The sequence below is a fragment of the Salvelinus sp. IW2-2015 genome, linkage group LG20, assembly GCF_002910315.2.
Source record: "Salvelinus sp. IW2-2015 linkage group LG20, ASM291031v2, whole genome shotgun sequence".
NCBI lineage: Eukaryota > Metazoa > Chordata > Actinopteri > Salmoniformes > Salmonidae > Salvelinus > Salvelinus sp. IW2-2015.
The window spans coordinates 16283942-16308065 of record NC_036860.1 but is presented as its reverse complement, the minus strand read 5'-3'; the positions used below and the strand labels follow the sequence as shown (position 1 = coordinate 16308065).

The following is a 24124-nucleotide window of genomic DNA, read 5'->3' as shown; positions in this document are numbered from 1 at the left end:
AAACAAGATCATACAAAATTATTGCCTGATGATCTTCTGAACTTCCCAATACCTTTCTGATGCATTTCAGTCACTTCAAACCATACTTCCTGTAGATTGAAATACTGTCAAAAGTAGAAGTAAAAACATTGACTGTTGATTACATCACTTTGTTACATGGTGGGGTTGCGAAACATTTTTTATATAAAAATGGGGTCGTGGGCTAAAAAAAATTGTGAACCCCTGCCCTAGCTAATCTTAGTTGAACAGGTAGGTATGTGAAATGCGGTTGTGAATTTCATATGAGCTCAATTAGGATTGAGGGCTCCTGCAAAGGCATTTCTGTCAAACTACCAAGGTCAGTTCTACAGAGAAAACTGGCAAAAGAATCTCAATAGTAATTTGGCAGTGGCATTCTCCCAGGATTAACCCATATACAACAAATCTACCACCAACTACAGTAATTCGACATTTGAAAAAAAATATAAAAAAATACCTGTTGTACTTGCCTTTCTTGCACTACCAGCTGCATTAGTGTGAAAGCAAAATTGCAAGACTATGTTATAATGCTGTAATTGCATCAAATGGTTGTTTTATGCAACAGAATAGAGAGTTCTTATAACTCCATTGTGTCTGTGTGACCTGAAAGTGGGCCTCTGGGGGATTTAACACTGACATGAGTTAATGTTTCTGTACTGGGGTACCAGAGAGAGATGGCTTCAGTGTGGAGTTGGGGGGCCAGACCCTGGTTTCTACACAATGAGGACAGTTTTTACAGAAGATACTGTCTGCTGTGAATTATAAGTATCTTTCATACAAATCTTAACCGTGTGACCCATTCCATACATATGTTTTTTGTCATGTAAACTGAAGGAGGATGGATTGAGTTCTCAGTGATCACCTCCAGGGGTGATTACCCAACCAGCTCCAAAATCTATGAAATTGTTGCATGTTGCGTTTTGTTCAGTATAATAACCATCATATCGAAGTAAACTTGGAGTCACGCGATGATGTGTTGTGTGGTCCTCCCACTACGACTCGGCATGCAGTTTATTAGGATACAAATGAAATAAGTTATGAACTTCACAGAGTGGTGAAAGTCCACATTGATGAGCTTAATGATCCTCTCCAATAAATATCTAGGGTCTTATTCTGGTAACATGATGATCGATCTCGCTCTTTTATCCATAATGATCTCGTCATGTAGTAGGCTATTCCCAGACTGTATCTGTGAGGTACTTGCTAGAGCGCATGTGCCAAGACCAGAATGGGCACATTCGCTATATAACGAAAATAATTTGTCACAAAACCATCAGTAGAATTGAAAATGCGATGGAAACCCATTTAAATTATATTTTTATTTGGTACATGGGAGTTTAACTGCAAAAGTTTGTTTTATGTGCACTAAGTCACCACGCATAGCCTTTTATCCGCAACAAGTCAATTTGATGGAAACACATCTCCGATGGAAGCACATTTTAGAATATTCGCATGAAAATCTGTTGTCAATTGGATGGAAACCTATCTTATGACTCTATAACCGTGATATGTGGCTCTGGATAAGAGTGTCTTCTATATGACTAAATGTAAATGTACATTTGTTTGTTTTACTCACATCTTCTCCTCCTTCATCCTTGGAGTCCTGAGATGCTCCCAGAATCAGAGCTTCTGCTCTCAACCTGAAGAGGCAAAGAGTCATAAGAGTCAAAAGTCACACACACTATGCCCGCATGCACACACTCCCACCACCCCTCACCTCTTCAGCTCTTCTTCCAGTTCTTTAACCTTTGTGTCTACTTTGTTCTTGGTGGTCCTAAGGGCCTCCAGTTCCTCTCTCAGCACCTCATGCTCCCCAGAGAGCTCATCCACTTTGGCTATTAGGTCGTTCTTCACGATGTTCAGAGCATTTCTGAATGGGGAGAAATGGGAATCAATAATTGTACTGCTTAAATCAATAATGGTTTCCAGGTGGGGAGGGAGGACACGGACAGACGGATGGGGACATCTTGTATTCATTTATTTGATTGTTTTTTTTGTACCTGTAACCCCACCTCAAAAGAAAATGGACAAAACTAAAAAAAAACATAAAAAATAAAAAAATAACTTTCTCTCAGTGTCTTACTATCACTCTCAAACAAACACACACACACACCCCACCACACATCCTTGTCTGTGTGTGCTCTCTCTATTCATCAAAATAATTTACTTTTTACTCAACCCTTGCAAAAGAACAGCCCCCCTAGTAAATCTATCTTGCACCAAACCATCTTTAATATGCAGCAGCACAACAAACAAGTGTAAGTTTAAAACACACACACTTACTTGGTCTCCAGAAGATGTTTGTTCTCCGTCAGCAGATTCTCCACCTCCTTGCCCATCCCTGTGACGTATCAGTTAGCGTTAGTGTTAGCATTGATTAGCACTAACAACACGCTTTCTAGCCTGGTCGCAGATCTGTTTGTGCTGTCTGTCTTGCCAAACAGTTAGAGAGAGCACAAACAGACTCATTCTATAGCTCTATAAACACTTCATGAACTCTCCAAGTGTTCATTAACTATAAACTTAGTTAACTTTTTTTCATGAACACATGAATCGTCTTTGAATATGAATTCTGGGGCTATTTATGGATTAATTCTACTTCAGTAATGTATGAACATTTGGAGGTTTGGGGAGCATCATCGTGTTTAAGCCAACTTCCACAAGCTGAAATGAAACCAAGAAAAGCCAAAAAGATTCCCCAAAAGAAATACCGATATGATAATGTGTTTGCTGTGACATTCTAAAATGAAAGGGGAATAGATCTCTGAAATTAAGTCAAAGATGAAAAACAAATACAAAAGAAGAAAAAAAAGCTTGCCAGACTCAACAGCCAACAGGAAATGGGAGAAGTGACATCACAGCAGAGGAACAGGTAGGAAATGGCATCACAACATGGAACGCAGCAAAGACGAGACATCACAGACAGACACAACAACATGGGGAGACGAGCAACCTTCTAGAGATGCTGAATAAGGCTAGAGGGAGCCTTACCGAAAAAATCATCACGGACTGGGAAAGAGGAAGAGAAACGGGGAGAGAGAGGAGAAAGAAAGAGGGAGGGGGGAAAAGAACAGANAGAGAGAGAGAGAGAGAGAGAGAGAGAGAGAGAGAGAGAGAGAGAGAGAGAGAGAGAGAGAGAGGAGGGATGGGGTGAGATAAAAGAGAGAGAGAAGAGAGAATGCTGATAAGGACTTGTTATATACTAAAGCTTCAGAGAGTAAAAAGAGAGCTTGGACCTGTCCAAGACCAGAGAACACTAGAAGTCAGTTTAGACTCAGAGAGATTTACCTTTATTGACCACAGGGTTCAGTTGAGCTTAGTAACGTTACGACCAACCAATCAAAGAGAGCATTATCTGGACTAGATCAACATTTAAAACAACTGGTGTGGCCTGGAAGGCCAGCATTGTGTTATTGGGTAAAGCCTACAGGCACACAGTGGAACTTCATGTATTGGAAGGTGGGAGGCAGGGGTGTGTGTGTGTCTGAGAAAGAGAGGGTTCAGATACACACCTGAGAACTCCCCTAGGGGCGTGTCCAGCATACACAGGAAGGGAGAGAGGAAGCACAGAGAAGGGTCACGGGTCAATAAACTAATATGATCGCAATGAAATAAACCAATCATAAAGCTATGTCAACTAAACGCGGTAACAGAAAGTAAACCAAGACTAAATCAAGAATAATTTAGCTTGTGCTGTAAAATCAACCATTCAAATATATCAAATCAATGGGGACTGCAGCCATGGTGCAAGTGATATCCTAGAGTGCTTTGCAGTGCAGTGGAGGATGGGGGAGCTGCCGGGAATGTGGGGTGGTGGTGAACATTCCGCTGTGTGTAGGGTTAAAGTTCAGAGCCAGCCAGTGCTATGGCATCGGTGACACAGCTGGTGACACAGCCTCAAAACATAGTGCTTAATTGTGACATTTATACAAAAAAAATAAGCTAAACATATTTCACAGGAATAACCATTTCCTCTTTTTGAGGCGTTTGGGGCACCCACCAGCTTAGCACTAAGCACCGCAGCTTACATTCCCAATGACTCTTTGCTTAGTGCAGACAGAGGTTGGGTTCCAGACGCATGCCAGAACTCACAATGCTGGATAGGTGTTTAACATATCAGCTCACCACATAATTTGAAATAGCAATCTGACACCCGACTGTGCAGTCGATGACATGGCACACAACCATTGGTTAATGCAATGCAACGTTTGCAATGTAGACAGCCTGGAACATGACCAGAGACTGGCCTACGCTGTCTTCTAATAGCTAATTTGCATATACCACACCCAATGCTCCTCTGATTGGCTTACCTAGAAGCTCCGCCCCGGCGTCAACATCCCCGATTATGTCAGACTTGGCATCCTTGATCTCATGGTAGAGGGAGTCTGTGTTGATACCAAATGCCTCGTTCAAACCGATGCCCCTGAGGAAGGACTGACACACACACTTGAATTTAATCATTGCTGTGTGTGTGTGTGTGTGTGTGTGTGTGTGGTGTGTGTTTTTGTGTGTGTGTGTGTTGTGTGTGTGTGTGTGTGTGTTGTGTGTGTGTGGTGTGTGTTGTGTTGTGTGTGTGTGTGTGTGTGTGTGTGTGTGTATGTTACCTGTTTCCTCCACCATAGAGACGGGGTCCACACACATATCCAGCTCTGGGGTGGAATCGATGATCTCTTGGAATTCTGAACACTCGTCACTGCTACCCATACCTGAGTACAGATAGGATATTCATACCTATCATACATACACTGCTCAAAAAATAAAGGGAACACTTAAACAACACAAGTAACTCCAGTCAATCACACTTTGTGGAATCAACAACTGTCACTTAGGAAGCAACACTGAATTGACAAATAAAGTTCACATGCTGTTGTGCAAATGGAATAGACAAAAGTGGCAATTATAGGCAATTACAACACCCCATCAAAAGGCAGTGGTTCTGCAGTGTGACCACAACCACTTCTCATGTCCTATGCTTCCTGCTGATGTTTTGTCCACTTTTGATGCTGGCGTGCTTTCACTCTATGTGGTAGCATGAAGACGGATCTACAACCCACACAAGTGGCTCAGGGTAGTGCAGCTCATCCAGGATGGCCACATCCAATGCGAACAGCTGTGCAAGAAGGTTTGCTGTGCTGTCAGTGTAGTGCGGGCGCGCAGGATAGCCTATGGGTTAGAGCGTTGGACTATAACCGCATGGTTGCAATGTCAGAATCCCGAGCTGACAAGTACAATCTGTCGGTTCTGCCCCGAACAGGCAGTTAACCACTGTTTCCTAGGCGTCATTTGAAAATAAGAATTTGTCTTAACAGGACTTGCCTAGTTTAAATAAGGTAAATAAAAAAAAATAAAAGTGTCCAGAGCATGGAGGCGTACAGAACAGCAAGTAACATCAGGAGACGTGAGGAGCCGTAGGAGGCAACAACCAGCAGCAGGACCGCTAACCTCCGCCTTTGTGCAAGAGGAGCACGCCAGAGCCCTGCAAAATGACCTCCAGCAGGCCACAAATGTGCATGTGTCTGCTCAAACGTCAGAAACAGACTCCATGAGGGTTGGTTGAGGGCCCGACGTCCACAGGTGGGGTTGTGCTTTACGCCCAACCACCGTGCAAGACGTTTGGCATTTGCCAGAGAACACCAAGATTTGCAAATTCGCCACGGGGCGCCCTGTGCTCTTACAGATGAAAGAGGTTCACACTGAGCATGAGCACATGTGACAGAGTCTGGAGATGCCGTGGAGAACGTTCTGCTGCCTGCAACATCTCCAGCATGACGGTTGGCGGTGGGCAGATTATGTTGTCGGGTGGCATTTCTTGTGGGCCGCACAGCCCTCCATGTGCTCGCCAGAGGTAGCCTGACTGCCATTAGGTACGAGATGAGATCCTCAGACCCCTTGTGAGACCATATGCTACACATGCACATTGTGGCCTGCTGGAGGTCATTTTGCAGGGCTGTGGCAGTGCTCCTCCTTGCACAAAGGCGGAGGTTACGCGTCCTGCTGCTGGGTTGTTGCCCCCTACGGCCTCCTCCACGGCTCCTGTATGTACTGGCCTGTCTCCTGTAGCGCCTCCATTAGCCCTGGACACTACGCTGACAGACACAGCAAACCTTTTTGCCACAGCTCGCATTAGTGTCCTCCTGGATGAGCTGCACACCTGAGCCACTTGTGTGGGTTGTAGACTCCGTCTCATGCTACCACTAGAGGATGAAAGCACCGCCAGCATTCAAAAGTGACCAAAACATCAGCCAGGAAGCATAGGAACTGAGAAGTGGTCTGTGGTCACCACCTGCAGAACCACTCCTTTATTGGGGGTGTCTTGCTAATTGCCTATAATTGCCACCTTTTGTCTATTCCATTTGCACAACAGCATGTGAAATTTATTGTCAATCAGTGTTGCTTCCTAAGTGGACAGTTTGATTTCACAGAAGTGTGATTGATTTGGAGTTACATTGTGTTGTTTAAGTGTTCCCTTTATTTTTTGGAGCAGTGTATTCACAAAACATCTCAGAATAGGAGTGATCTAGGATCAGTTTAGCCTTTTAGATAATAATGAACAAGATTACATGGACAGGGGGGGACCTGATCCTAGATCAGCACTCCTTCTCTGAGGGACTTTATGAATACAGGCCCTGATCACACAATGAACCACTCATGTTAACGTGTGTGTGTGTGTGTAACTGCACGTTACACTCACCAATGCTGACGTTCCTGGTTTCCTGGGAGACCTGCACCTCCATGTTTCTGCTGAGGCGTTTAGTACTCTTCCTGCCGCGGCTTACAGCATGCATTGGGTCGAACTCGCCGGGCGGTAGGAAGCCCTCGTTGAGGGGCGTGACGGTGGCGGAAGGGACGGAGGACGTGGGCGTGTTGGACTTACTTCCTGTGCTACTGGGCGTGGCCGCCACCGAGTCCGACTCGGAACCATCCTCCTGGGGCATCAGAGGTCAGGGGTTAAAGAGGTCAAGGGGCTATATTGTAAAAGAGGGGCTGCATCCCGATTCTCCTCCCTTCTCCCAAAGTGTACACTTCCCTTCATGGATTTAACAATGGTGGAAACTCCCTCCAGACAATGTTTGCACCAAGCCAATGCTTTTAAATCAATGACGGAGAGTATGCAAGTGCACATTTAGGCTGAAAGGTGGAGAATAGGGAAGCCAGGGTTCTTCTCTTGCAAAGATCGTTCACGATCTTGCTTATACTTACAATCTTGCGCGTAGACTTAGTAACAAAGCATCACACTTACATGTGAAACGGGATGTAAAGACTGGTGCAAATGGGACGATAGAAGCTAAGTTATGTTCTATTATTGTAGAAAAAAGCACTTAAGTGAAAAGAAATGACACCAATTTAATGTAATATTTTTGTCCTAATATTAATGTATTCCTCATATCTGTTTATACAATGTCATGTCTTCATTACACTCACTGCCATAAAAAACTATCGACAAACACCACAAAGAAAAGCCCTTGGAAGACAAGGGACACAAGCAGGCGTGAGGGATGTGTCTGGATGATTCTGAATGAAGGTGGGTGTGGCATGACGTGTGGCATGACGTGAGGCATGACGTGTTCTGCAGACGTGAGGTCCAGGTGGTGTGTCTGTGTGCGTCCCAAATGGCATCCTATTCCCCTTTATAATGCACTACTTTTAACCAGGGCCCATAGTGCTCTGGTCAAAAGTAGTGCACTATAAAGGGAATAGGGTGCCATTTGGGACGGAGCCTCTATCACACCTGGTAGCCAGAGGTGTAGCGCGATTGGCTGAGCTCGCTGACCTGCCAGACGTTGGTCCCAGACCCAGGCATCCTAGCCCCCCCGAGACCCCCACGTACCATTCCCATGCCTTCTCCACTGGGGTACAAGCTCAATGACGGGGGACGCTCCACCTTGCTGCTGGGGGAAAAGACAGGGGGAGGGGTGGGAGGAGAGAGGAGGAGGAGAGGGGAAGGGTAAAGGTTTGAGGGAGAGAAGAAAAAGACAATGAGAATGAAAGACAGAGAGAGAGGTGAGGGGAAAGAGAGGAGAGGGGCAGAGAGAGGATGAGATGGAGAGGGAGGGGCAGAGAGAGAGAGGTGATGGGGAAGAGAGAGGAGGGGCAGAAAGAGGGGGAGATAGAGAGAGGGGAAGATAGAGAGGGAGGGTGGGAGATAATACACTGTACATTAGGTATCTGGAGAGACGTGAAAGCTAACTTTGGGGTTGCATAACATAAAACTGAAAATCCCCTGAATTAAGCACAACACACAAAGCCAGCTACTGGACAGACTGACACTAAACCAGACCGACATAATATGCCACAATATATCCATATTATGGAGAAACGGGAGAGACTATATCGACTCGCCTGTTGCCCAAATTGATGACGTACTGTATGTTGCGCAACTGAGAGTAAAGTGGAGACGAGTGGATTGGGTTCAGTCAAGCCGGTGCGAATGACCAGTGCAACGATGTTGTATCAAGGCTTGCCGACGTGAGTTGCTTCCCACAGGGTAGCTGTATCACATGGGCAATTTGTTCCATCCCAATTGATTTTATCTTGAGTAGGATAATAGCCTACAGGAAAAAAGAATGTGTAAAATTGGTAGTAACCATATGGATGTCACCGTGATACAGTCTACTGCTCAATGGGGAGAGTTTGTCGCCAACATTTAATTTTAATTTTAAATGTCACCAAAGAAAACAAGTGAAAAAAACAATACAGATAAAAACAAATTAAAACAAAAAAACGGTGTGCAGGTATGGTTGGAAGCCCAAGGGCTTATATGAAAACCACACCACAAAAAAACAATATGCAATACATATGTACAACTAAACTATTAACGTCTACATAAAAAAAATATATATATTACTCCGATAAAAACGTAATGATTCTGAATACTTTCCCAAGTCCTGACTTCGGCAGACAAGTTTAAAATTCTCGCTGAGGTTTCTAGCCACAAGCATAAACTAGCGAGCTGGGAAAGGCTCATCAGGACGATTGCATGAACTAACTGAACCGAATCCATTCGTCTCCACTCAATTCAGCTGCGCACCAGACACACACACACACACAGACCGACCGACCGACCGACCGACCGACCGACCGACCGACCGACCGACCGACCATAAACAGTTGGTGATAGAGGATAAGGTAAAGGACAAAGACACGAACTCTGGGTCATTCCATATTGGGGGCAGGGGAACTTCTAGTCCAAGAAGGAGAGGCTGGTTGGTCAATGGAGCCAGGGCAGTGATCGTCAAGTCCTAGTCCTGGGAACCACAGTATCTGCAGACCTGAATTAACTAATCAACAAGCCCCCTAATAGTTGAATCAGGTGTGTTAGTGCTGGGCTGGAGCAAACGCCTGTATACCCAGCATACCTGGGTTTTTAAATACCTGAAAAATAGTGCTGAGTGATTATCCACATTTTAGTTTTTTTGTTGTTATTACAAACAACTAATTGCGTTTCAATTACTTGAATTCGAGTTATTATATATTTTTGTTGTTAGCCCAATGTGCCATTTCTCTAGATAGAAATCAAATCATTGACGAGAGACATTAAGTCCAGAACTATATGGGATGCTGGGCTGAAGGGAGTTGTAGTTTTCATTAAGCAAATATTCAACCTAGCTCAGCTCAGAAACGTGGTAATTAACTACAATGGCCATAAATCATTGTGCCTGTTATTTTCTGGTTCGCGATACATTTTTACGCCTGCTACGTTAGGTTAGATACACACAGACCGCATTCGCCACCGCATGAGAGAGAGGATAGTAGACAACACAATGACGAGAGTGAGGGATAGAGAGTTCGTGAAAGTATGCCTTATCTACTTTAAAGAACTAGTCAAATGATTTCGTCTGACAGTTCTGCAGCATACTTAGGCAGGCTAGCCTAGCTAAATAGGATGACTAAAGACAGTACAGTATGGTGAGAACAGAGATAACGTTAGATGGTTGTCTGGCTGGCTGCTACTGCCTGAGCAGAGTTGAGACGAGATGCTGACTTTAAGGAATGAAAAATGATAAAGTCGTCAAATAAAACTAAGTAATATACACAACTGAAATATTTTATTATTTATTAGCAATTCTCTATTTGTGGACCTGACAGAGACAATGGAATATTTCCAATGTTTTGGCAATTGAATGTTCACTATTTTGGCATCTCCATTAAAAAGCTATAATATTTTAATGTAAAAAATGAATAATCGAACTGAAACCGAACCGACTTCAAAAATCACTAAATCGCTCAGCACTACTGAAATAAATATCTGCGTTTGGTTCAGCTTGCCTGGCTTTATAAACCAATAGAAAAGTCCCAAAAAGACTGAGTGTTTAAAATAATTTTTCAAGTATTTGAACCTGGGTCCTATACTCAGGACCAAGACTGACAAACACTGAATGAGATTGGGATTGAGGGGACAGGGATGTGCCTGTTATGGGCACATCCCTGTCGGGGGCCTGTTATGGGGGTATGGGGGGTTATGGGGGGTAAGAGGCAAAGAGGTTTTTGGGGGTAGTGATTTACCTTTTCCTCCACACGTGGCGTTGACTGTGCAACACAGCAGCACGAGCACAGAGTGAGACAACGAGACAGACATATGGTGATTAGAGTGAAGCCAAACCATGATACAACAGGTCACAAGTGGTGTAGTGGAGGGTAAACACACATAAATGTTGCTTAGTGAAATATTTTATTTTGCACAAGCATTTACCCACCTTCTGCGGAAAAAGGGCATTGAAAGTATAGGGAGCGTTATTTTACTCACCACAAACAGCGATCATCTTTTACCAACCTGTTTTGTAAACCACTACATCACTGGTCACAAAACAAGCTAACACAGGCTAACACACAGCAGCACAACAGAAGGCATTACACACAGCACAACACAACTACAGCACACTAAACACAGAACACTAAACCCAAGCACAACAAACCACATACCATTACCTCAGCATAGTTGTTACTACTAGCTATGCCAGGATCAATTTCTATACTCTTCCCCCTGCACACACGCACCCACCCACGCACACTTTCCAGAAAGGTCACAACTAACTATATTATTTTATATCTATGTTGTTGAATGAACTGTATTGTTTTGTCTGTATGCTGCTCAATGGATTTCCTCACTGGGGGATAATAACGTTTTCTGAAGAAAATGTTTTTAAAAAGTCAGCCACTCACGTTCGTCCACTCCCTGGCCCTTCTGACTGGCTGTTGTTCCCTGCCTGTTGCATCTTGGACCTCTCAATATGCTCCACGTATGTTTGAATCATCTGACAGGAAGAGAGAGGATGAATGAGGAAGATGGACGTAATTCCATTGACTTGGTTCTATTGTACCAGGCAAACTACATCAAGATACAAACCTAGCAGCTAGTATGGAGTCAGATACTAAACTCTCCCATGCACGCACACGCACACACACACGGCTGTTACTACCTCTGTGTGTCGCTGGTGCAAAGCATTGTACTCCTTCTTCATGTCTGACTCACGCTCCTCCAGACGCGTGACTGAAACCCAGAAAAACAGAATCAGAGTCAACCAGCCTCCCATTGCAACAGCACTGTGGGTTATACACGTCGGGCTGGTTTCCTGGACACAGATCTTGGACAAAAACCTGTTCAAATGAGATTCTCCATTGAAAATGTCTATTAGTCCGGGACTTGCTGGACATGGCTCCATATTGGACAGTGGATAGTGTGATGGTGCTCTCCATTTAAAGCTGGTCTGCTTTGAAACACTAAATGGTGGCAGGCCCGTTTCCTCATTGATTGAATATGTGAGTCTGTTTGCTGTCAGAGGCACTAAAACCCTATTAAGCCATATTGACCACAGAAGACAGAACATGCACTGGCTCATCCGGACATGGTGGGTTAAGTGTAAAACAAGCTATACTGTGTCCGTGAATACTACATGCATAACTCTTCACGGTGCAAAACCAATGTGTGCTAGTAGGCTATGTGTAGTCCTCCACAGTGTAGGTAGACAATAGTGCACAGTCACTATGTGCTGGGCTATGCACTTTGTGCTTGGCTGTCAATAGTGCACCGTCACATTGTGCTAGTTATGAGTAATGCAGACTCACGGTGTGTGTGGTAGTTCTGAGTAGGGAAGTCTCACAGTGTGCTAGTTCTGAGTTGTGCACACTTACAGTATGCTGGTTTTGAGAAGTACACACTCACTCTGGTCAAAGTAGTTCTAGCTCTGAGTAATAGTACACAGTATTTTAGTACTGAGGTACTATTCACTCTGGTCAGAGTAGTTCAAGTTATTATAGTTCTATACTCACTCTGGTCAGAGTAGTTCTAGTTATTAAAGACTGATGAGCAACAGAAAAACACATGCAGAATCGATGTGTTGTCTTATGTAAACAAAGTCTGATCCATCGCACTGCTGGGCATAACTGTCTCGCTGTATATGCCATTAGATACAGCGCAATCACCTGCAGCTGTTTATCCCATGTAGTGGGCAAATGGCATTGTCGAAATCAAATTGTCAGAGTACTTCTAGTTAATAAGTCTATACTCACTCTTGTTGAAGTAATGTTTTTAATTCTTTTTTTTTATTAGGGGGTGGATCAGCTTTAATATTGCGGATAGATTGTTGCTTCCATCAATGTAATTGTCTGCATAATTTACAATCCCCCATATATTTTTTGGGTAACTATATACAGTTGAAGTCAGAAGTTTACATACACCTTAGCCAAATACATTTAAACTCAGTGTTTCACAATTCCTGACATTTAATTCTAGTACAAATTCCCTGTCTTGGGTCAGTTAGGATCACCACTTAATTTTAAGAATGTGAAATGTCAGAATAATAGTAGAGAGAATGATTTATTTCAGCTTTCATGACATTCCCAGTGGGTCAGAAGTTTACATACACTCAATTAGTATTTGGTAGCATTGCCTTTAAATTGTTTAACTTGGGGCAAACATTTCGGGTAGCCTTCCACACGCTTCCCACAATAAGTTGGGTGAATGTTGGCCCATTCCTCCTGACAAAGCTTGGTGTAAGCTTTACTGCATTGTCGGAACTAGAAGGACAAGCGTTTCACTACACTCGCATTAACATCTGCTAACCATGTGTATGTGACAAATAAAATTTGATTTCATGATTTGATTTGTACATACACACACATTACCGTTCAAACGTTTGGGTCACTTAAAAATGTCCTTGTTTTTTAAAGAAAAACAATTTTTTTGTCCATTAAAATAACATCAAATTGATCAGAAATACAGTGTAGACATTGTTAATGTTGTAAATGACTATTGTAGCTGGAAACAGCAGATTTTTTATGGAATATCTACATAGGCGTACAGAGGCCCATTATCAGCAACCATCACTCCTCTGTTCCAATGCACGTTGTGTTAGCTAATCCAAGTTTCTCATTTTAAAAGGCTAACTGATCATTAGAAAACCCCTTTTGCAATTATGTTAGCACAGCTGAAAACTGTTGTCCTGACTAAAGAATAAATAAAATTGTCCTTCTTTAGACTAGTTGAGTTTCTGGGGCATCAGCATTTGTGGGTTCGATTACAGGCTCAAAATGGCCAGAAACGAAGAACCTTCTTCTGAAACTCGTCAGTCTATTCTTGTTCTGAGAAATTAAGGCTATTCCATGTGAGATCTCGTACAACGCTGTGTACTACTCCCTTCACAGAGCAGAGCAAACTGGCTCTAACCAGAATAGAAAGAGGAATGAGAGGTCCCGGTGCACAACTGAGCAAGAGGACAAGTACATTAGAGTGTCTAGTTTGAGAAACAGACACAAGTCCTCAACTGGCAGCTTCATTAAATAGCACCAGCAAAACACCAGTGAAGAGGCGACTCCGGGATGCTGGACTTCCAGGCGGAGTTGCAAAGAAAAAGCCATATCTCAGACTGGCCAATAAAAAGAAAAGATTAAGATGGAGAAAATAACACAGACACTGGGCAGAGGAAGATTGAAAAAAGTGTTATGGACAGACTAACCTAAGTTTGAGGTGTTCGGATCACAAAGAAGAACATTCGTGAAACGCAAAAAAAATGAAAAGATGATGCCATCTGTCAAGCATGGTGGAGGCATTGTGATGGTCTGGGGGTGCTTTGGTGGTGGTAAAGTGGGAGATTTGTACAGGTTAAAAGGGATCTTGAAGAAGGAAGGCTATCACTCCATTTTGCAACGCCATGCCCTGTGGACGGCGGGTTAATTGGAGCCAATTTCCTCCTACAACAGGACAATGACCTAAAGCACAGCTCCAAACTATGCAAGAACTATTTGCGGAAGAAGCAGTCAGCTGGTATTCTGTCTATAATGGAGTGGCCAGCACAGTCACAGGGTCTCAACTCTCTTGAGCTGTTGTGGGAGCAGCTTGACCGTATGGTACCTAAGAAGTGCCCATCAAGCCAATCCAACTTGTGGGAGGTGCTTCAGGAAGCACGGGTTGAAATATTTTCAGATTACCTCAACAAATTGACAGCCAGAATACCAAAGGTCTGCAAGGCTGTAATTGCTGCAAAATGAGGATTTATTGACGAAAGCAAAGTTTGAAGGACACAATTATTATTTCAATAAAAAATCATTATTTATAACATCTTGACTATAATTCCTATTCATTTTGCAACTCATTTCATGTATGTTTTCATGGAAAACAAGGAAATTTCTAAGTGACCCCAAACTTTTGAACGGTAATATATATATACAGTGGGGCAAAAAAGTATTTAGTCAGCCACCAATTGTGCAAGTTCTCCCACTTAAAAAGATGAGAGAGGCCTGTAATTTTGAAGATGAAACGTGGCTGGGTCTTTCAGCATGACAATGATCCCAAACACACCGCCCGGGCAACGAAGGAGTGGCTTTGTAAGAAGCATTTCAAGGTCCTGGAGTGGCCTAGCCAGTCTCCAGATCTCAACCCCATAGAAAATCTTTGGAGGGAGTTGAAAGTCCGTTTTGCCCAGCAACAGCCCCAAAACATCACTGCTCTAGAGGAGATCTGCATGGAGGAATGGGCCAAAATACCAGCAACAGTGTGTGAAAACCTTGTGAAGACTTACAGAAAACGTTTGACCTCTGTCATTGCCAACAAAGGGTATATAACAAAGTATTGAGATAAACTTTTGTTATTGACCAAATACTTATTTTCCACCATAATTTGCAAATAAATTCATTAAAAATCCTACAATGTGATTTTCTGCCTCTCTCATCTTTTTAAGTGGGAGAACTTGCACAATTGGTGGCTGACTAAATACTTTTTTGCCCCACTGTATATAGTATAAACATTCATATATATATATATATATATATATACACATACATACATATATACACACACACACACATATACACACATACCCACTTTTAAAAATATATATACTGCTCCTGCAACGTCCTCTACTGCTCATCCTGTGTCTCCTTGACCTGCCACTACTCCCCCAGTACTCGCTCCCTCTCCCTCTCTCTCTCTGTGTGTGTGATTGTGTGGGTGGAGACTAGAGTGTGTGCTAGAGTCAGAGCAGATCCCCACCAGCTGCAACCTCTTCCATAATCAAGACCTCTACAAATACTCAGCCCTGCCACTTCCACGCTGCCAGATCGTAATCTCTGCTCAGTCAGTCTACGGTTCTAGCCGTTTGTTACTATTCAGGACCTGTTATGCCAGTTTTCCTTGCCTGACGCTGTTTTCCTCTCCGCTACAGTTCTGCCCGCTCTGATTCTGGTCCCTGTCTTCAGTCCCATGTCTCGTCATCCTACTACTCTGTCCTGGATTCCACACTCTACTACTCCCTTGGATTCCCCTCCGGAACTGCTTACCCTGTCCCAACCCCTCTCGCTCCAGCCTTAGCCTCCGCACCTGGTTTCCTGCAACCCACCCAAGCTTCCTCTGGCTTGCACTCCTTCTCCCCCCTGTGTTGCAATAAAATACTTTGGTTACTTCATCCCAGTTTCCTCGTCTGAGTCTGCTCTTGGGTTTCCCTGTTCCACTCCGCGTAACAGTACGATCTGGCCAAGAGATGAACCCAGCAGACTCTGCTACTCTCCACCAAACTCTCGCTGGCCAAGGCGTCCTGCTCGAGCAACATGACCAAGCCCTGAAAACCCCTTGATGAGCTCCAGAAGGGCTGTCTGACCTACAGGGCCGAACTTTCGCCCAGAGCTCACAACCCGTCCCAAGTCCTTATTCTCCGTCCCGGGAGCCATTTGTTCCAACTCCCGAGCGCTACGATGCTAACCTCAAAGCTTGCAGAGCCTTTTTAGTACAATGTTCACTAGTATTTGAACAACAGCCCTACTCTTATGCTAGCGAACGGGCCAAGATTTCCTTCCTGATTGGCTGCCTCCGTGGAGCAGCGCTTTCCTGGGCCACAGCGGTGTGGGAGAGACCGTCCCCATCTGCTTCTTCTACTCCAGATTCACGGAGGAGATGAGGAAAGTCTTTGACCTCCCGGTCTGTGGTAAGGATGCCGCTAAACGACTTCTGTCCCTCCGTCAAGGCCCCTATAGTGTTGCTGAGATGGCATGTGAGTTTCGTACCCTCGCCGCTGAGAGCGGCTGGAATGAGGAGGCCCTTCAGTTATGTGTGACATAACTCCACCAGTCGTATTTATATCATTTACAAAGATTATACCTTTAACTTTTATCAATATGTATATTTGAGTTTAACCACAATACTTGAATTATTTGTTCTGTCTTTTCAGGTGGATTAAACTGAAATTGCAACCAACTTTCTATGGCTTGTTTAAAAGATAACATTTGAGATTATTTCGTTTTCAAATAACCAAAAGTGAGCGGTTGTAATCTGAATAAAGGGAAAAAGGCCATTCTGGAACATGGGGTGAGACACTCTTACTAATATACTAGAGAACCATTTTGGATTTAAGTATAACTTTATGACTGATGCCTTTAGTGAGAGGTCTAATGCTTTAATATTTAATTTCTGCTCTTCGAATTCATATTCATTATATAAATAGGCCCTTTAAATTTTGCCTGGCTTGCCATTTCAAATAAAATTGAATGTTTTTTGCTCATGTAATTTAAAAAGCAGGTCACTAGGTGTAGGCAAAACCATAAGCAAATAGGTTAACTGTGATATGACTAAAGTTAAATCAGGGTGATTTTTCCACAAATAGACCGGTATTTTCCTTTTCATTGTAGCAAGATCTTATCTATTTTTGCTAACTTTCTATTAAAATGTATTGGAGTGAGATTTCTTTCTTTCAGGATATGTATACTGAGAATGTCCACATCCCCGTCAGATGTGTTTTTTGGTAAACTACACGTTAATGTAAAGGTAGAATTTTTTTGTGATCCAATATGTAATATAGTACACTTATCATAATTTGGTTTTAATCCAGAAAGGTTAGAAAAAGTATCTAGATCCTCTATGAGGCCGTGGAGGGATTCTTATTGTGTATTTAAAAGAAAACATGAATCAGTGTACATGTACAATGACATCTTTGTTCTTAAGCCATGGATTTCTAATTCCATAATATTATTGTTGGATCTAATTTTAACAGCTAACATTTCGATGGCAATAATAAATAGATATGCCGATAGTGGACAACCTTGTTTTACTCCTCGACAGTTTAAAACTTTCTGAGATGTAGCCATTATTTACCATTTTACACCTAGGGTTACTATACATAACTTTAACCCATTATATAAGAGATTCTCAAATTGAAATATTCCAGGCATTTTTATATAAACCCCAATCGTACTTTATCAAAAGCCTTTTCGTACACGGTCGCCAGGTGTACGGTATTTCCTCCGACACATTGGTGTGGCTGGCTTCCGGGTTAAGCAGGCATTGCGTCAAGAAGCAGAGGTCGTGTTTGTTTCGGAGGATGCATGACTCTCGACCTTCGCCTCTCCCGAGTCCGTACGGGAGTTGCAGCGATGAGACAAGACTGTAACTACCAATTGGATACCATGAAATTGGGGAGAAAAGTAAAAATAATAATTATATCTGTACTGTTAGTCCTTCGATTTCCTTTGTTAGTATGGACTCTTTTAGGCACATACAATAAGGGGATCTGCTGTACCTATGTTATGTCGGAAAAAGTCAGTTATAAATTATTCTGTCCTAGTTAAAAACAAGGTACATATAGGTATTTAAAACCGTATTATAATCTCCCACCATAATAATAGAGTCTAGTGTTGCTTGTAGAGTTGATAAATTCTTATATATATTTTCAAAGAAGCTTGGAACATCATTATTTGGACCATATAGGTTAATAAGTCATATCTGTTTATGGCCCAATAACATATTTAAAATCATCCATCTACCTTGAGGATCTGTTTGGACAATTTGCACATTTGGATCAAAATTACTGTTAATTAATATCATCACCCCTTTTGAATTTCTTTGCCCATGGGAGAAATATATTTCACTTCCCCAGTCCTTTTTCCACAAAACTTAATCTAAAATTGTTGAATGAGTTTCCTGTAAAGAATAGATATTATATTCCTTCTCTTTTAGGCAGGTAAATACTGATCGTCTTTTCTTATTATCTGCTAAGCCATTACAATTATAACTGGCTATACTTATTTCACCAATTACAATAATGAGACACAAGTTTAAATTCTATTTATCATAATATATGTTTTTAAACGTACCATTAAAAAGTAACATGATGATTGAGTGTCTATATAGCTGTACCATGATATTTGCACTGCTACTAAGTAAACCTCCAATTGGTCCCCACTATTCCACCTGCTAAAACCCCTCCTCATCCCGAGTTGGGTTGTCATCCCAGTGACCGGCAGACCACCCTCGACCCCCCGGATCCCATGGCCCTGGAGAGACCGGGACCATCCTTCGAAAGAGCACACAGTGCCACCCACAGAACAGAAGCAGATCAACCGCCAAAAGCATTTATTGCCCTCACCTCGATTTGTATTATATATAGCTATTAAAAAATATATTTAAATCCTGTTTATCTTAATTTCCATAATTAGCAATTCATATTTGTAGTAATTCTCGTTATTAAGTCTATACTCGCTCTGGTCAGAGTAGTTGCAGATATTATAGTTGTATACGCACTCTGGTCGGAGTAGTTCTACGTAGTTATTAATAGTCTATACTCAAACTGGCCGGCGTAGTTCTAGTTATTACAGTTCTATAGTCACTCTAGTCAGCGTCGTTCTAGTTATTATAGTTCTATACCCACTCTGATCAAAGTACTTCCGGTTATTATAATTTTATACTCACTCTAGTCAGAGTAGTCCTAGTTATTAAGTCTAAGGGTGTTTTCACAAATAGTCCTCTTTAAAATAACCGATCTCAGTCCTCTAGTGAACTCTGAGGTAAAAGAAAGCAAAAGAACTCAGTTCTCTTTGTATTCACACTGCCCTTTACTTCGAATGAGGACTCAACTCTTTTTTTTCTTCCAGTTCACTTCACCTATTTTGTGGTCAGTCTTCTTTGCATTCACATTGCTATACTTCGAAAGGAACCAAGATCTTTTTCCAACATTTACTGAATGCACTCTGGGTTTTTGCAAAGTGCAGGACAAGCCATTCCATCAGAACGTGTTATCATACAGATATTTATATATACTTATATTTTGAAAGCTAATAGATTCCATTTAGTTAAAAGATGAGACATAATAATTATAATTACTATTAACAAATATTATTAGTAACAGAATAAATAGCAGAAGAATAACTGCAGATTAAATAATGCTGTAATTTGAAATTGTACACCCAATATAGTCTACTCCCCTTTAAGAGCTAGAATTGATTTTGTACCCCATGTTGTGATTCTCACTAAATATATTGTTGRCATCTTACACTATTCAAACCCCACAAGCGAATAAACAGGTTAGAATCTCTCTTTATAGATCAGATATTGCAAACTAATAATATTTTTCTGCAAACCGGCAGATAATCATCTTCTCTCTTTTGTGGCACCAATGTGAGGGCTTATGGGAGGGGAAACGGTGTTGCAGTATTCTAGTATGTGGTGCGGGAATAATAACAAGCAAAACTGGGTAGCTTTGTGTTGTACATTGCCCTAAAAAAGTGTTTGGTTCACTTCTGGGTCCCTTTTGAGGGTTCTGAGTTCCTTTGCAGTGTTCACACTGGACAAAAAATGAAGCGAGCCATACTGAGGTCACGAAAATTGTCAGAAAGGGACCAAGTGTGAAAACATCCTAATGCTCACTCTGGTCAGAGTAGTTCTAGTTCTGAGCAGTAACAGTAGTTTATACTCACTCTGGTCAGAATAGTTCTTGGTCTTGAGCTCCAGCTGTTTCCCCTGCAGTTCCAGGCTCTCCACATGAGTCTGCAGGTCCTTCTTCTCCCCCTCCAACGCATCTTCAAACTCTATGAATTTCTGTGGGAGAGAACAACCATACACAGTCAGTGAAAACCATCCTCAAACGCTATGGGCCGGTTTCCCGGACACAGAATAAGCCTAGTCCTGAACTAAAAAGATGACTCAGTTGAGAATCTCCATTGAAAATATTTTTCAGGTTTACTCTGTGTCCAGGAAACCGGCCCTATACATTTTTATGGGAGAGGACATCCACACAGATTAATGTATCCTCAAACTCTATGAATTTCTGTGGGACAAAAACAACCAATAATTAATTCAGGAAGTGAATTGAAATTGCAAATCAAGAAWGGAAAAATCTTCATCAAAAATAAAATAGATAGGAAATACAGCACACTCGGAAAGTATTCAGACCCCTTGACTTTTTCCAAATGTTGTTACGTTACAGACTTATTCTAAAATTCCTCAATCTACACACAATAATGACAAAGCGAAAGCAGGTTTTTAGAAAGGTTAGCAAATGTATTAAAAATAAAAAACAGAAATACCTTACATAAATATTCAGACCCTTTGCTATGAGACTCGAAATTGAGCTCATGTGCATCCTGTTTCAATTGATAATCCTTGAGATGTTTCTACAACTTGAATGGAGTCCACCTGTGGTAAATTAAATTGATTGGACATGATTTGGAAAGGCACATGCCTGTCTATATAAGGTCCCACTTGACAGTTCATGTCAGAGCAAAAACCAAGCCATGAGGTCGAAGGAATTGTCCTTAGAGCTCCGAGACAGGATTGTGTCGAGGCACAGATCTGGGGAAGGGTACCAAAACATTTCTGCAGCATTCAAGGTCCCCAAGAACACAGTGGCCTCTATCATTATTAAATGGAAGAAGTTTGGAACCACCAAGACTCTTCCTAAAGCTGGCTGCCCGGCCAAACTGAGCAATCGGGGGGAAAAGGGTCTTGGTCAGGGAGGTAAACAAGAACCCGATGGTCACTTTGACAGAGCTCCAGAGTTCCTCTGTGGAGATCTGAGAACCTTCCAGAAGAACAACCATCTCTGCAGCACTCCATCAATCAGGCCTTTATGGTAGACTGGCCAGAAAGAAGCCACTCCTCAGTAAAAGGCACATGACAGCCCACTTGGAGTTTGCCAAAAGGCACCTAAAGGACTCTCAGACCATGACAAATCAGATTCTCTGGTCTGATGAAACCAAGATTGAACACTTTGGCCTGAATGCCAAGCGTCACKTCTGAAGGAATCCTGGCGTCATCCCTACGGTGAAGAATGGTGGTGGCAGCATCATGCTGTGGAGATGTTTTTCAGCGGCAGAGACTGGGAGACTAGTCAGGATTGAGGGAAAGATGAAGGAAGCAAAGTACAGAGAGATACTTGATGAAAACTTGCTCCAGAGCGCTCAGGACCTCAGACTGGGGCAAAGGTTCACCTTCCAACAGGACAACGACCCTAAGCACACAACCAAGACAACACAGGATTGGCTTCGGGGAAAATCTCTGAATGTCCTTGAGTGGCCCAGCCAGAGCCCGGACGTGAACCCGATCGAACAGCTCTGGAGAGACCTGAAAATAGCTGTGCAGCGACGTTCCCGTTCCAACCTGACAGAACTTGAGAGGATCTGCAGAGAAGAATGGGAGAAACTCTTCAAATACAGGTGTACCAAGCTTGTAGCGTCATACCCAAGAAGACTCGAGGCTGTAATTGCTGCCAAAGGTGCTTCAACAAAGTATTGAGTAAAGGGTCTGAATACCTATGTAAATGGGATATTTTTGTTTTTTATTTGTAATAAATGTGCAAACATTTCAAAAACCTGTTTTTGCTTTGTCATTATGGGGTATTATGTGTATATTGATGAAAAAATTACTATTTAATCAATTTTAGAATAAGGCCGTAGCGTAACAAAATGTGGAAAAAGTCAAGGGGTCTGAATACCTTTCGAATGCACTGTAAATAGGAAAAACTAAATCATTTTCAACCCTATCGTATGCAACATAACAATGTATCAATTACATGAATGCACGGTGTGTGGTAAATGGCTCACGTTGTAAAATATATTATATTTATACACTCTGAGAAAAAGGGGTTCCAAAAGGGTTCTTCTACAGCTGTCCTCATGTGAGAACCATTTGAAGAACCGTTTTGGGTTCCAGATAGGACCCTATATGAAAAGGGTTCTACATGGAACCCAAAAGGGTTCTTCAAATGGTTCGCCCATGGGGATAGCAGTAGAAGACCCCTTGTAGATTCTAATCTAGATAAAAAACTTTTTTTAAGAGTGTATAACATAGCATATTATTCCCAAGCTATACAGCCAATGCTCTGGCAAACAAACAGAAACCAAACAGACACCATCCAACCTGGAACTGAGTGAGTAATGCTTAGTCTGAAGCTATTTTTACTTTCAAAAGCCAAGAAAAATACATTACACTGATATATTTTACTTTATAAGAACTGAATGCTAAGGCTACCAAGCTATCTAGGACAAAGGGATACAACTTCAATTAGCACTGACGTGTTAAGCGAGAGGTGTCGAAGCCTTTGAGCCCAACAAATGGCAGGCTACCCCACCCAAATCCAGAAGCCTTGAAGCCCCCTCCTGCTGTTCAGAGTCCATCCACTGGCATTTTCTACAAGAAATCTGCCTCCAGAAATAAAAGCTTCTCCCAAGTGGGTGTGACACCTACGCCCGTTGTCTGCTGCACTGCTGCTTGGATTCCACCTGGCGATCTGTTCACCGTCTGCCCTGGTTGTCTCCCCCTGTCTGGTACAGGTACCCCACCATACTCCCCCTCTCTCCAGAGCTTTCGTTTGCCTCTAGCACACAGGCACTGTTGGGGCAAGTGACTCTGATCTTACAAAGGCGAGCCCCAAGTCGTTATATATATATTTTTTTCTTGTGCATTTTGCTATTTGCCTCATGACTCCTGCATGCTTTGTTGACTACGAACTTTCTTTACCCAACTGTGGGACAGACTATGTTTGTTCAGGGAAAACGGTTAAAGACCTGGAGAATAAACCCTCCTCCTCACAGCTGCCCATGTCCCTTAAAGTTGATGATGTGGTTGTTACTGACAAGAAGCACATGGCTAAGCTCTTGTATCACCACTTCATTAAGTCAGGATTCCTATTTGACTCAGCCATGCCTCCTTGCCCGTCCAACATTTCCTCATCTCCCACCCCTTCTAATGCGACTATCCCCGATGCTTCTCCCTCTTTTGCCCCTGCCCCGCTACAAAGTTTCTCCCTGCAGGCAGTCACTGAGTCTGAGATGCTAAAGGAGCTTCTGAAACTTGACCCCCAAAAGACATCTGGGTCAGATGGTTTAGACCCTTTCTTCGCCAAGCCTATCTCTGACCTTTTTAACCTGTCTCTCCTTTCTAGGGAGGTTCCCATTGCTTGGAAGGCAGCCACGGTCCGTCCTTTATTTAAAGGGGGAGATCAAGCTGATCCTAACTGTTACAGGCCTATTTCTATTTTGCCCTGTTTATCAAAAGTGTTGGGAAAACTTGTCTATAATCAACTGACTGGCTTTCTTGATGTCTATAGTTTTCACTATGGTGTGCAATCTGATTTCCACTCAGGTTATGGATGTGTCACTGCAACCTTAAAGGTCCTCAATGATGTCACCATTGCCCTTGATTCTAAGCAATGTTGTGCCGCTATATTTATTGACTTGGCCAAAGCTTTTGATACGGTAGACCATTCCATTCTTGTGGGCCGGCTAAGGAATATTGGTGGCTCTGAGGGGTCTTTGGCCTGGTTTGCTAACTACCTCTCTCAAAGAGTGCAGTGTATAAAGTCAGAAAATSTGCTGTCTCAGCCACTGCCTGGCACCAAGGGAGTACCCCAAG

At 42.6% G+C, this 24124-nt stretch overlaps 1 protein-coding gene across 1 annotated transcript in view; it reads right to left on the bottom strand.

The window, feature by feature from the left end:
- mapk8ip3 (mitogen-activated protein kinase 8 interacting protein 3) overlaps window positions 1–24124 on the bottom strand; it is a 94827-nt gene that overhangs the window by 46453 nt on the left and 24250 nt on the right. Inside the window, 15 exon segments of the mRNA XM_070449247.1 lie at window positions 1595–1658; window positions 1736–1888; window positions 2302–2359; window positions 3010–3027; window positions 3531–3542; window positions 4329–4434; window positions 4437–4452; window positions 4623–4647; window positions 4650–4724; window positions 6710–6944; window positions 7847–7904; window positions 10522–10545; window positions 11179–11270; window positions 11436–11506; window positions 20191–20311. Of these exon segments, the coding sequence (XP_070305348.1) occupies window positions 1595–1658; window positions 1736–1888; window positions 2302–2359; window positions 3010–3027; window positions 3531–3542; window positions 4329–4434; window positions 4437–4452; window positions 4623–4647; window positions 4650–4724; window positions 6710–6944; window positions 7847–7904; window positions 10522–10545; window positions 11179–11270; window positions 11436–11506; window positions 20191–20311 (1128 nt within the window).